Below are 13,971 nucleotides of genomic sequence, written 5' to 3' on the forward strand. Positions count from 1 at the left end.
CAGTAATAAATGTGTCAGTTGCTGTCACCTTCAGATATGGACGCAGTGCTTGCCGCACTATTGTAACTTCCGCCGCGCTGTCGAGCAGGGTTAGTGCCCATGTCAGGTTCCGAAGCTGTGTTCTCACTATCTGTGGCATACCTCGCTGTTAGTGCAGCAACTTTCTTTTTCTGAAATGGGGGTCACTGACGTGCAAACTCTTCCAGCTTGCCTTTACCGTCAGCCGGGTGGGGCTGCTCACGTCTTTGTTGGGCACCCCGACCTTTGCCTCGTTCTCCTCCACCGGAATGTGAGACTGATGTTTCCTGTGAAGAACGAGGAGAACGTTGTTCAGAAACCTGAAATCTATCAGGAGACCTAATGCTAGTGCGATCGCGCAATTCATATGTGCGTTCAGCAGTCACTTGAACTGGTGACACAGGCAGAGACCCCTGTTTCTGTTGCTGCTTCCTCTGGTTTTTAGTTTTCCAATTTTGTTTAGGAAAAGCTGGATGGTCGTCTTTAGGAGGCGTAACAGTCTTAGTTTGCGCTTGCGCTATTGTTTTTGCAAAAGGCTTAAGCCCTAAACCATTGTGGCCAATGGTCTTATAAGCCTCTGCAATAATTTTCGGTAACTGTCGGGGTTTATCGACGTCGGCGACGAGGTGCAGTTCATTCGACAACTGAAAGTTAACCGCATCTCCCTTGACGTTAGCAAGGATGAGATCAGCAACTACGTTAAACACACCGGCAAGCCTCATCCCTAACTCGACCGCCGCCTCCGGACCGTGTTGATCTTGAACACGCTTGATCACGGAGGGCAGTACAGTCATAGACGGTGTGCCGAAGCCCTTCGAGTAGACTGCTACAAACACTTTACCCCAGTTCTGACAATCATTTACCTCTGGGACCAAGTCTTTCTGCAAACTAATGGTAAGGATCCTGTGTTTTTCCACAGGAGTAGAATTTCAAAATACTGCTTCCAGCTGGTCAAATTTCTCAGCAAGCCAATAAGGCATATCAACCTTATTCTGGGGGCGCTTGCCCATTACCGAATTAACCATGATGGGACTAATAGTGATTCCGGCTGGGCCAGCTGGTTGCGCCGCAACCCCAGGTGCCCCTACCTGGACATTGCAAGAGATGTATTGCACTAAAGCCCTATATACCATAATCAAGGCGGTATGGAGCTGACGTACGTCATCCAGTGGGGCCTGCAAATAACGTGGATGTGGTGTAAACCCGGCCAAGACTGGCCAAGTGGCCCCTGGAATGGACAAGGGACCCAAACGAACCGGTGTAACAGTGTGGGGGAGGGCGCTATTGTACCAAATACGATGCTGACAAACAGAAATGGGAATTTCCTGCGTCCTATACGGCGTTAATTAGCTGGGACTGCCGTAGAAGTGTACGTGTGAAACGTCTTATCCGCATTCACCTCCGGCAAAGAGTAAAACAAAACCCAAAAACCCAAGAGTAAAACAACTCATAGGGAAACGATGCATCGGCACTCACTACAAAGATAATAGACATCCCATCGTCAGGCACCCCGAACTGCGTCAAATGACACCGGAGAGGTGCGCGACTATGCGCTGCAATAGCGACTCCAGCCATAAGGATACAGAAAAGAAAAACAATCTATATTAAACTGTAGCACAAAAAAAGGGTAGAATTTAAATTGAAACCTTTTTAATTGTCAAGCTTGAGAGAACCTACATATTAACTATTTAGGTAGGTTTAAGCCATTACTCCCGGAAACAAGAGTGATGGTGTTGTGGACAAATATAGGCACTATTAAGGCGTCTTAATCATAAGACCAAAACGTTAGGTGCGCCATGTTGTGGGGATTCTGCTCATGCACAGAACTATGCACAGGAAACCAGGACCTCAGTGAATTGAGGTGTACCAAAAAACTCACCTCAGTACCCGGAACCCCTATCCGACTAGCATCAGAGTCTCATTCGTTCTCCGTATTTTCTCGAAGCTACCAAAGATTAGACAACCCAGAACAAGCGACTTAGAGTACTCTCAGGAATGGTGGGAATCAGAAACACCTTTTCGTTATTATTCTCATATCAGTCCACAACAAGAGTAATCAGAGACACGGAAAAGTTTAAAATGTTTATTTTAACTACTTGCTCTAAGATGAGTACTTTGGCTAATATAAGCAGGCAAATGATTAAAAACAAAACCATCAGCATTGTTACAAGACCATAGAAAATGAAGGGAGAAATCATAATAAAAATGATAGTGGAAAACAAGTCCTATAATACTTTGTGAACCACCCTCCCTTGGCTAGTAAACTAGTTTTTATAAAACTAATAGAAGGTCTCTAGCTTTGAATGGGGAACCCCATACCTAAAAGATGAGCTTAGGTGAATCACATCACAGGATCGGCTCTGCTCTCTGTGTCTGGAAAGGTTTTCTCCAAGTGTCTGAATCATGCATGCAAATGAAATATTAAAGGCACCCGAGTTTCAGATATTTGCAGCTGTGTGCATGTTGTGTCTAGAGCGTGGGCCGATCAACCTGAATTCAACAGCATACATTGTTATTTGACCTTGACAGCTTCTGCACACAGTGTTCAGACTAAGGTCGCGGTGCACGTCTAGGGATGTAAACAACAGACCATTATCATGTGAAGAAAAAGCAAGCAAGCAGGTTTACTTGTAATAACAGCTACCTGTAGTGTTGTGTGCAAAAGCAGCAAAGTGGCAAGATGGCGTTTAGTTTCTAAAACGCTTATGCTAACATAGCAATGTGTGTACATAAAACCCCGTCCACACTACAAAAGTGGTCCAGCAATAGAAAATGATGTGTCTAATGAAATCGCCAGTGAAAAATTAACATCAGAATTGGTTTCATCTGCACATACGTTCCCAATCATAAAAAAAATGTGATCAACCGTTTGCCTCTGAAAAACTCCATGAACACAAAGCCAACAAGAGCATTTGGCGACTGGGAACCATACAGGGCTGAATGAAACAGAGAAAATCAAACCCTACCTTTCCATCCAATTATGCAGATGAAAATGACATCAATTCAAGTGTTTTTGAAAATGTACACTCAAAAGATGCATGAGGCATTTCTTTGTAATAACGTATTCACCAGCACACTGCTTTCATTAGTTTCTGTGTTATTAACACATTTTTTTGTTGTGCACGTTTAACTTAGAGCTCAACAAGAACTCGTACTGTGCTTGTAAAACATGTGGGGGCATATCATCAAGGGCAATATCGCCGCTTTAGCACTTTTTGCCGCTAAAGCGGCGATATTTTTATCGCCCTATCAGCAAATTGTCGCTAACAGCTGTTAGCGACAGTTTACTGGCAATAGCACCCCTTGACAGCACGCCTCCCATCGCATCGCTAATGAGATGCAAAGGAGGCGTACCTGACAAGACTCCCTTGGGAAAATATCGTTAACCCAGGCTAGCGATGTTTAAAATCACGTTAAGTATGCCTTAACGCAGGAATTTAACGTCTGTTAAATTCCTAACTAAGGCATACCTAACATGGGGGTGGATTGTGTGGCCAAGACCACAGGCCCTATCATCTAGGATATCGCCATTTTCCACCATGGAAAATGGCGATATCCCTACTATCTCTGTAATTTTAATCGCCTCAGTGATGCGTGTTGTTGATAACGCGCTAATCGGGCGATAAATTCCAGAGATAGCCGGCGATATATATGTAAGCGCCAAGCGCGCTTTGCGATATTTATCGCCGGCCCTTGATAATATGCCCAGTGGACACTTCAGGAGAATTAAACCTATTTCCTCTTTGCACTTAATTGATGCTGGTTGATGGCAAGCGTACAGAAAGCATATCATCTATTTTAAGCAGCATAGTAGGTCAAAAGCAATGGAGCTCTTAGTTGCCCGGAGCAGTGCAAAAAACTGATGGCATACCACACGCTCATATAAATATTTAGATGAATTTTATGTGTTTGCTTTTAACTATGATCCTTCGAATGAAATTGTGGCAATTAAGAACTTCTTCTCTAATAAATTGATTTTGACAAGTAATTAAGCATCACAATAATAGACCTTTTCAATATGAAGAACCCCATAGTAGTGATAGAGATTATTTATTAGTAATGTAAGAGCCTAATGCAGTAAAGCTTTATTTATTTGCGCTACATGAATGAATGAATGAATGAATGAAAGCATTTATATAGAGCACAGCTACTCAAACGGGTGTCCCGGCGCATCAACGGCTCCTGGAGTAGACCCCCCCTATCGACTACAATTGCAGAAAAGGGAAGAGGGGAAAAACAGAGAGGGAGGGCAGATTACTCACACTTATTGGTTAAAAAGCAAAGTTTTGAGACGCTGCCTGAAAGTGGCTAAATCTGTCACCGCTCTCAGTGAAGCGTGAAGTGCATTCCAGGCCTGAGCACCAAGGAACCCAAACGAGGGGCCCCCAGCCCGGATGTGAGAAATTCTAGGGACCGTGGCTAGATTCATCGAGGAGGATCTGAGAGTTCTGGAAGGAACATAGTGGGCAATACTTCTGCAAAGGTACTTAGCCCCATTTCCATGCAAAGCTTTAAAGAATAGCACCATAGCTTTAAATCTGATTCTATTCTTTACCGGGAGCCAATGGAGTGTCCTGAGGTTGGGGGAAATATGAGTCCTAGCTTTAAGCCTGAGAATGGCTCTGGTGGCGGCATTTTGTGCCACCTGCAGACGCTTGAGAAGATATTCTGGAAGGCCGAGGTAGAATATATTCACATAGTCCAATCTTGAAGTAATCCGTGCCTGGACCACAGATCTACTGTAGTCCAAAGTCAGGAGTGGAAGAAATTTCCTCATTGTCCTGAGGAGACCAAAGCACGTTTCCACCACAGATTGGACTTGGGCTTTCATAGATAAGCGATTATCTATCAGGACGCCCAGATTCTTTACCTTTTGTTGTGCAGCGAGAGGTTGCGACATATCTTCTGGCCACCAGACTCTCCAGTCCTCTGGCGGTTGAGTGCCGAAAAAGATGATTTCCGACTTTTCCGGATTGCATTTAAGCTGGTTCGATCTTAGCCATGCAAACACTTTTGAGAGGCAAATTTTGATCTTGGATCACTCAAAACTCTTCCCTTTGTCACAGGACAAAGGAGCTGAGTATTGTCAGCGTATGAAATAATTTTTGCTCCATATTTGTCCGTCAGGACAGCATATAGAGATTGAATAATGTGGGGCTCAGAATGGTGCCCTGAGGGACTCCCTTGTCCATTTCCGGGATTCCAGCTGCAAAAGGAGGAATCCAAATCTACTGATCCCTGCCTTTCAAATAGGAGGCAAGCCACTGTAAAACTGAGCCTCCGATGCCGAGAGCCTGGATCCTGTCCAAAAGTTTAACATGGGGCACGGTATCGAAGGCCGCTGATAGGTCTAACAGGATCAGAATGGCTTTCCCTCGCCCATCCAGGCACTCCCTTATATGTTCGGAGACTTCTAATAGGGCAGACTCGGTTCTAAAGTTGGCTCTAAACCCAGACTGACTACTGTGGAGAAGGCTGTTGGTTTCCACATAGTCAGTAATCACCGAGTTCACATATTTCTCCAACACCTTAGAGAAGGCATGGAAAAGGGAGATGGCCTGTATCTTTCTGGAATTTTTGGGTCAGCGGACGGTTTTTTAAGCAGTGGCAGAATTTTTGCCTGCTTCCATCTAGATGGCATGTGTCCAGATTCTAATGAAGTGTTGCAAATTTTATTTACTGCCGGATTAATTGCCGTGCTATAGACATTAGCACTTTTACTGGACAAGGGTCGGAGGGAGAGCCCGACTTCAGGCCTTTGATGCTAGCTAGGGAGGTTTCCAATGACAGCCGGGGATTGCTGCAGCGGATGAGCGGCTCCTAACACGGGCTCCATAGAAGGACCTAATAATATTTCGCTGACCAATGGCGCAGTTCGCCCTCAGAGTTTGTGGGATCGTTCTTATCTTTTAATGGAAGACATTTGCTAATACTACAAGCCAATCGGCGGTGGCCAGAGCGGCCTTCATCTCCAAGGCCGGGTTTGTAAAGGTTTTTATAATTTTAAAAAGCTCTTTACTTTTAAATTTGGACAATTCTATATAGTTTTTTTTGGCCTCATAAACTTGATTATAGTGACTTTTAAGTGATTGGTAAGAAAGCTGATGGCATATATGATGATTACAATTGATTATTAAATTAGAAAATATGTTTTTAAGTTTGGCTGACATATGTGTGGTTTGTTTCAATTTGATATATTTTGCACAATTCAAAGGTCCTGAGTAGCTGTTAACAGCTCCTATGAAATTTAGATGCTGAATCTTGCAAGTGGTATGCACAATTTGGTTGGTAAATATACTCATGCGATATTTGTGGAGAATTAGTTGAACTCCCCTAGTTTCAATGAAGATGGTTGAAATGACTAAGTATAGATCATTTCCAGTAGGGACCACAATAATCTCAACATTTACAGAGAGAGTTAGAAAGGTAAGAGCTTTTCAAAAGCAGTGTGATCAGAATATTATTGTTAAGTATAGGTTGGACCTAACATTTGAAAGTAGGTAACTGTGGAAAGTTATTACAGGTCATTCCTAAAGGCAGCCGCGGTCCGGGCAGCTAACAGCGGTGGGGCAGTGGGGCCGGGTAAGGGGGGATTTCGAGGGACGATGCCAAGGGAAAATCAATTATTTATTTAATTTCCCCTCTGCATCGTCCCTCAAAATCCCCCCTTTCCTAGCCCCACTGCCCCACCGTTGTTACCTGCACGGACCGCGACTGCGTAAAGGCAATTCCCAGTCTCAAGCTCTTTCCCCACGGCCCAGCCCGAACCAGAGGAGCTCGAAAAGTTAGATGAAAAACCTGAAAAAACACGCAACTTAAATTAAAAATGATCCTAGGGCATGAGTGATATCTCGAACCCCTAATAGTTGTGTGACCCAAAGATTTTGCGGTACACTTCCTGGAAAGATATGAGTCTAGATAAAGGTTAAAGTGGAGCACCACCATTACTATTTTCACCTGAATTGGTATGCAGTATTTGATCTAGTAAAATGGTGCACTCATTTTAAATGGAGGAATAAGAAAAATCATATACCATATTCAATCTGTAAACAAGATTAAGAATTGCAAATAAGTATGCATAATATAAGAGGTTAGTGTGTAGTGTGCATGCAAATACTAGGAGAGGCACTGGAGATTCTATTAAATTCTGTAGTGCGCTACACTAATGAAATAATTCCAGGTGCAGTACAATGCAATGAACTGTTAAACCTGTGAACTTTTACACTAATTAATAACTAACACGACATGATGTCTTCGTCACAGTGATCATGTGCTGTTATTAACAAGATAGGCACTCTACTAAACTCATCAAAGCTCTCTCTGGAACAGCTTTGCCACACTACCTCACCATCATTAAAACTCCCTCACTCAAAGTGTCTTCCCAGAAGCTTTCAAGACAGGCCCGAACCTCCTGAAGAGACCCACACTAGACCTTATTGACTTTGTCAACTTCTGGCCCATCATTCACCAACCAATCAATCGCGAGGTTTTTGGGAAAACAAATTAGGCTCAACTCCAATGACACATCAGCACCAGCCATCTCCTGCACAACTGCTAATCTGGGTTCTGTCCATGATACAGCACAGAGAAAGCTACCTTACAATTGTAGATTTTGGAGCAGATTTACAAGAACTGGCGCATCTCTGCATATTTGCAGGGATGCGGCAGTTCATTTGCGTGACGGAAAAATAGCCTTGCGCCACCATGGATGCGGTGCACTTACAATGCGGCGCACAGTGGCGCAAGGACAGACAGATGCGTGTCACATCTTTTGTCGGTAAGGCAATGCATTGCTGGAGTTGTGTCGTAAGCACGACGCAACTCCACAATGGTCAGGAATGCCTATTCTGACCATGCTGCATCACTCCTTACGCCTGCTTCAAGCAGGCGCAAGGTTTTGATGCAGTGGCGTCGTAAAAGTCACTCAGTGAAATCTTGTAGATTTCACAGAGTCACTTTTACGAGTCTTCCTTGCGACGGAACACCCACCATGCATACATTATACCTGACGCAGGTATAATGTAGCGTAGGGCTTTACAACATGATGCATCTCCCTAGATGCATCACATTGTAAATATGTTGCATCGTGTTGCTTTGTTTATGATGCCGCTGCGTCACAGAAGTGACACAACGGCGGTGTAAATTTGGCGCAAGGGGCTTGTAAATCTGCCTCCATGTGTTTTACAGATGAAGATTACTTCTGCTCCTGATATTGCTAATCCTCTAAGCTGCCTTTTACAACATCGACCATCCCATCTGCATCCACAACCTAAAATCTTCAATGGAATTCACTGGCAATTCCTTTAAATGGATTTCCTTCTACCTTTACAACTGATATCAGTTTCTTCACATGGGCATCTCCAGGTTAAAGAGATAATTATCTCCCATGAACTGTTCGCCTAGGCTACATCTGGTCCCCATCATCTTCAACCTCTGGTCACTGCTAATAGCATCAACATTTGCCAATATGGTGTTAATACATAACTACTTGAAACACTTCTCCACTCTAGACATCCAATGCTTCCAACACTGTAAGTACCTCACCCACACTTAGAAGTTCAGCACTTACCTGAAGCTCAATCCCATCAAGGCAGAATTCTAAACCAGGATCAACCACATCTGGAACACCATTAGGCAGGAGGAATGGACGTACAAAAAAAAGAAAAATAAACATGGCAACAGGCCTTCTAAGTCTATGCAGCCTTGACCTGAAACAACATCCTTGAAACCACCAGGATTACCCAACCATACTATATTTTACAAAAGTGCTGAAGATTAGTCTTTTTAAGGAACATTACATCATGATACAGTAACAGTCCACTACTGCTTCCAGGACCCAGCTACCTCTTTAATTTATTATTTATTTATTTATAAATTTATAAAGCGCCTGGTGACCCGGAGGCATCCCCGCGCTATGTAGCTATGATAACCCAAGAGGAGGGGGGACCGGATGATTATTTGGGGAATAGGAAAGTTTTTAGTTTTTTCCGGAAGAGAGCGTGGCAGGGTTCCAGACGCAAATGGCGAGGCAGTGCGTTCCAGCCTGAGGAGGCTTTGACCGAAAAGCGACGGCCACCGGTCCGAGCCTTCTTAAATTTAGGGACGATGGCCAAATGCTCGTCGTCCGAGCGCAGTGCCCTAGGGGCTTTGTAGGGGGCGACAAGGTCTTTCAGGGCGGCAGGGCCGGCACCATTGATGAGTTTGTGACTGGTGCACATTGCCTTAAACTCAACTCGTTGGCGGACAGGGAGCCAGTGCAGGGCCTTGAGGGCTGATTTGGCAGAGGCTCTGGGGGGGAGGTCCATTATAACCCGTGCCGCAGCGTTTTGTGCCCGTTGGAGTTTGGCTAAGGTAAACTCCGGTGCACCGAGGTAGACGGCGTTGCTGTAGTCGAGTCTGGCTAGGATGAGCCCTTGAACCAGCAGTTTCCTGGATATAGGAGGAAGGAGAGGAAGAATTTTACGGGTTGACCGCAGAAGACCAAAGCATGATCCAGCGGTCTTGGTTGCCTGGGTCTTCATGGTGAGGCTTGGTTCCAGCCAAACGCCTAGCGTTTTGACTTCTGACTTTGGAGTGGGTATCTCACCAAAGGTGTCCGGCCACACCGAGGTGGGGATTGATGACCATTTGTTGCCCAAGAGCATGATTTCGGTTTTAGAACCGTTCAATTTTAGGGAAGATTCGCACATCCAGGAATAGATGTCTTGGAGGCAGTTCCGCAGGCTGTCTGGGTGTTTGTCCAGCTGGGAGAGGGAGACGACAAGTTGGGTGTCGTCAGCGTAGTTGACAATTTTGATCCCATAGGGGGTCACGACGTCTTCCAGAGGGGCCATGTAGACATTAAACAGGGTGGGACTAAGCGAGGACCCCTGCGGGACTCCACATGTGAGTGGAAGGGGGTCTGAGCGAGAGTTGCCGTCCCACACCTGAAATGAACGGCCTGATAGGAAGGAGTTAATCCAGGCGTGTGCTGAGCCCACAATTCCTGCCCTGGCCAGGCGATGTAGAAGGACACGGTGATCCACCGTGTCAAAGGCGGCACTGAGGTCCAGGAGGATCACTGCCACTGATCCTCCTGAATCCAGAATGCGCCTTGATTCCTCAATGACGGGGAGGAGGGCTGTGTCCGTGCCCTGGCCGGGCCTAAAGCCAGTTTGAGATGGGCGCAGGATTTTGTTGGTCTCAAGGAATTGGGAGAGTTGGGAATTAACTAGTTTCTCCGCCATCTTGCTGATGCAGGGAAGGAGTGATATGGGTCTATAGTTAGACATATCGTCAGGATTCAGATGGGGTTTCTTTAGCAGGGCTTTGACAACCGCATTTTTCCAATTGGGCGGCACTGTGCCTTGGCGCAAGGAGATGTTAATGAGATCCCTGATGGTGGAAGCTATGCTGTGGACGGCAGCTTTTAATAGTCTGGCCGGGGCTGGGTCAAGAGGGGAGCCGCTTTTCATTTTGGCTAACGTGGCGGAGACCTCAATGAGGGAGGTTGCTCTAAAGGAGGACAGCCGCGGGCTGTTGATACAGACCTCAGTATCAGTGGAGATGTGGGGGGTGATACTGGGGAGAGAGTCCAATATTCGCGAGATTTTAGAGTCGAAGAAGGAGGCAAAGTCATTACTTCTGTCTGGGGGGGCATGGGAAACGGTAGGTGCTGATGGAATGTTGAGGAGTTCTTTGACAATCAGGTACGCTTCTTTTGTGGAATTGGTGGCGTTTTGTATTCTGTTGTCATAGAATCCTGCCTTAGCAAGTTTGAGAGCTGATTTGTAGCGTCTAACTGCACTATTGTAGAGGTCTTTGTTACTGTGGAGCCAGTCCTTTCTCCACTGCCTCTCGGCCTTTTTGCACTCTTTGCGTAGATCCCTAAGGTCAGGAGTATACCAGGGGGCCTGGCCTTTTATCCTGTTTTTGATCTCCCGATTTTTTATGGGGATAAAATTATCGAGAGTGGAGGATATCCAGTCTCTGACTTGGGAGTCGGCGGTGGAGGGGTCCTCAGAAAGACTGGGAGTCGAAGCGTCCAGGGCTGTGGACCAATCCTCCACCGAGAGTCTGGCCCACGCTCTATCTCTGGTGAAGGTGGGGGGTTTTTGAGGCTTTTTGAAAGCTCCAGGGAGATGGGTCGTGACTAGAAAGTGGTCCGTCCACGGGAGGGGTTGGGAGTTGATGAAAAGGAGGGAAGGGATGTTGGAAAACACCGGGTCGAGAAGGTGCCCTTTCGTGTGAGTTGGTTCAGAGTTGGCGAGAAGCAGACCCAAGGCCGCTAGGTCGTCAATAAAGTCGGTTGCCCCAGTGTCAAGGGGATCCTCGAGATGGATGTTAAGGTCGCCTGTTATAAGGAAGTTAGGTGTCAGGTGTGCCGCGGAGGAAACGGTTTCCAGGAGGGCGGCTGTGAAGGGGCCAAAGTGGCCGGGCGGCCGATACACTAGAAGGCCTGACAGGGAGTTCGTCGAAGACAGCTGAATCGTGAAGAGGCAGCTCTCTGAGTCTTGGATCGCGCAGTCTTTGGATCGACAGATAAAGTGGTCCCTGTGGATAATGGCTAATCCACCTCCTCTACCTAGGGGACGGGGTTGAGACATGATGAGGAAGCCCGGGGGGAGAGCTAGGACGACGTCAGCGTTGGAATGCTCCGTAATCCAGGTTTCTGTGAGGAAAAGTATGTCCAAATTAAGGTCGACAATAAGATGGTTGATAAGCAGGGCATGTTTGGGAAGTGATCTGCAGTTAAGGGTCGAGATTTTAAGGACAGGGGGAGGGGCGGGGGGTTTTGGAAGAGAGAGGTTGCCTGGTTTGCATTTGTCACAGCGGCGAAAAGGGACAGTGGGGTCGTGTAGTGCCAGACATGAGCTGTTTTTAGTGGGTCTAAGGCTGAGGAGCTCTCTGCGGGAATAGCTTACCTTAAAGGCGGCTGGGACAGGCATATTGTCTGGCCCTAGGCCCGGTCGTGCGCGGACGGGCGCAGACGGGCTTGCCTTAGGCGCGCCTTCGGCGCGCACTCGTCGCGCCCGCTGCGCTCGTCCGCTGCGCTTCCGGTGGGGGCTCATGCTATGTGGCGGAGGAGGGGAGGGGTTAAAGGGGGCGTGGCTTCGCTAGTGGGCGTGTCCTGGCAACAGGCCAATCACGTCGCGGCAGCTGGAAGACCTTGTCCACGTCAGCAAGCAATCAGCTGAGTGGCGAGGGAGCAACAGAATCGGCGATTTTAAAAACAATTCACAGTAGTTGTTAGAAGTAAAATAAAATTAACTGTTTGTCCCTGCTCCCGGCTGTGCCTCAGGAGCTAAAGCTAGCAAAACGCTGCGCTCGTGGTCAGCGCGCGTTTTGTGTGAAAGGGGGCGTGGCTTCGCTAGTGGGCGTGTCCTGGCAACAGGCCAATCACGTCGCGGCAGCTGGAAGACCTTGTCCACGTCAGCAAGCAATCAGCTGAGTGGCGAGGGAGCAACAGAATCGGCGATTTTAAAAACAATTCACAGTAGTTGTTAGAAGTAAAATAAAATTAACTGTTTGTCCCTGCTCCCGGCTGTGCCTCAGGAGCTAAAGCTAGCAAAACGCTGCGCTCGTGGTCAGCGCGCGTTTTGTGTGAAAGGGGGCGTGGCTTCGCTAGTGGGCGTGTCCTGGCAACAGGCCAATCACGTCGCGGCAGCTGGAAGACCTTGTCCACGTCAGCAAGCAATCAGCTGAGTGGCGAGGGAGCAACAGAATCGGCGATTTTAAAAACAATTCACAGTAGTTGTTAGAAGTAAAATAAAATTAACTGTTTGTCCCTGCTCCCGGCTGTGCCTCAGGAGCTAAAGCTAGCAAAACGCTGCGCTCGTGGTCAGCGCGCGTTTTGTGTGAAAGGGGGCGTGGCTTCGCTAGTGGGCGTGTCCTGGCAACAGGCCAATCACGTCGCGGCAGCTGGAAGACCTTGTCCACGTCAGCAAGCAATCAGCTGAGTGGCGAGGGAGCAACAGAATCGGCGATTTTAAAAACAATTCACAGTAGTTGTTAGAAGTAAAATAAAATTAACTGTTTGTCCCTGCTCCCGGCTGTGCCTCAGGAGCTAAAGCTAGCAAAACGCTGCGCTCGTGGTCAGCGCGCGTTTTGTGTGAAAGGGGGCGTGGCTTCGCTAGTGGGCGTGTCCTGGCAACAGGCCAATCACGTCGCGGCAGCTGGAAGACCTTGTCCACGTCAGCAAGCAATCAGCTGAGTGGCGAGGGAGCAACAGAATCGGCGATTTTAAAAACAATTCACAGTAGTTGTTAGAAGTAAAATAAAATTAACTGTTTGTCCCTGCTCCCGGCTGTGCCTCAGGAGCTAAAGCTAGCAAAACGCTGCGCTCGTGGTCAGCGCGCGTTTTGTGTGAAAGGGGGCGTGGCTTCGCTAGTGGGCGTGTCCTGGCAACAGGCCAATCACGTCGCGGCAGCTGGAAGACCTTGTCCACGTCAGCAAGCAATCAGCTGAGTGGCGAGGGAGCAACAGAATCGGCGATTTTAAAAACAATTCACAGTAGTTGTTAGAAGTAAAATAAAATTAACTGTTTGTCCCTGCTCCCGGCTGTGCCTCAGGAGCTAAAGCTAGCAAAACGCTGCGCTCGTGGTCAGCGCGCGTTTTGTGTGAAAGGGGGCGTGGCTTCGCTAGTGGGCGTGTCCTGGCAACAGGCCAATCACGTCGCGGCAGCTGGAAGACCTTGTCCACGTCAGCAAGCAATCAGCTGAGTGGCGAGGGAGCAACAGAATCGGCGATTTTAAAAACAATTCACAGTAGTTGTTAGAAGTAAAATAAAATTAACTGTTTGTCCCTGCTCCCGGCTGTGCCTCAGGAGCTAAAGCTAGCAAAACCTTTTACTTTTGTTTACTTTAGCTTTGCCTTTGACCTTGTACAGTGCTTCGCTGCCTTTTGGAAAATTGCCACAAATCCTCACCTGTCATAATCTCTCTCTACTTCTTAAGTAATTGAAAACCTTTTTGC

The 13,971-nt window shown here is 47.1% G+C and overlaps 1 protein-coding gene across 1 annotated transcript in view; it reads right to left on the reverse strand.

Annotated features, from left to right (window-relative positions):
- Positions 1-5,246: 5,246 nt before the first annotated feature.
- The window catches only part of LOC146796565 (uncharacterized), a 36,580-nt gene continuing 27,855 nt past the window's right edge, over positions 5,247-13,971 (reverse strand). The window contains exons 3-4 of the mRNA XM_085631349.1: positions 10,992-11,668; positions 5,247-5,546 (exon numbers count right to left, since the gene is read on the reverse strand). Of these exons, the coding sequence (XP_085487475.1) occupies positions 5,247-5,546; positions 10,992-11,668 (977 nt within the window). The remainder of the gene's footprint in view (positions 5,547-10,991; positions 11,669-13,971) is intronic.

Source organism: Triturus cristatus, chromosome 10, assembly GCF_964204655.1.
Source record: "Triturus cristatus chromosome 10, aTriCri1.1, whole genome shotgun sequence".
Taxonomy (NCBI): domain Eukaryota; kingdom Metazoa; phylum Chordata; class Amphibia; order Caudata; family Salamandridae; genus Triturus; species Triturus cristatus.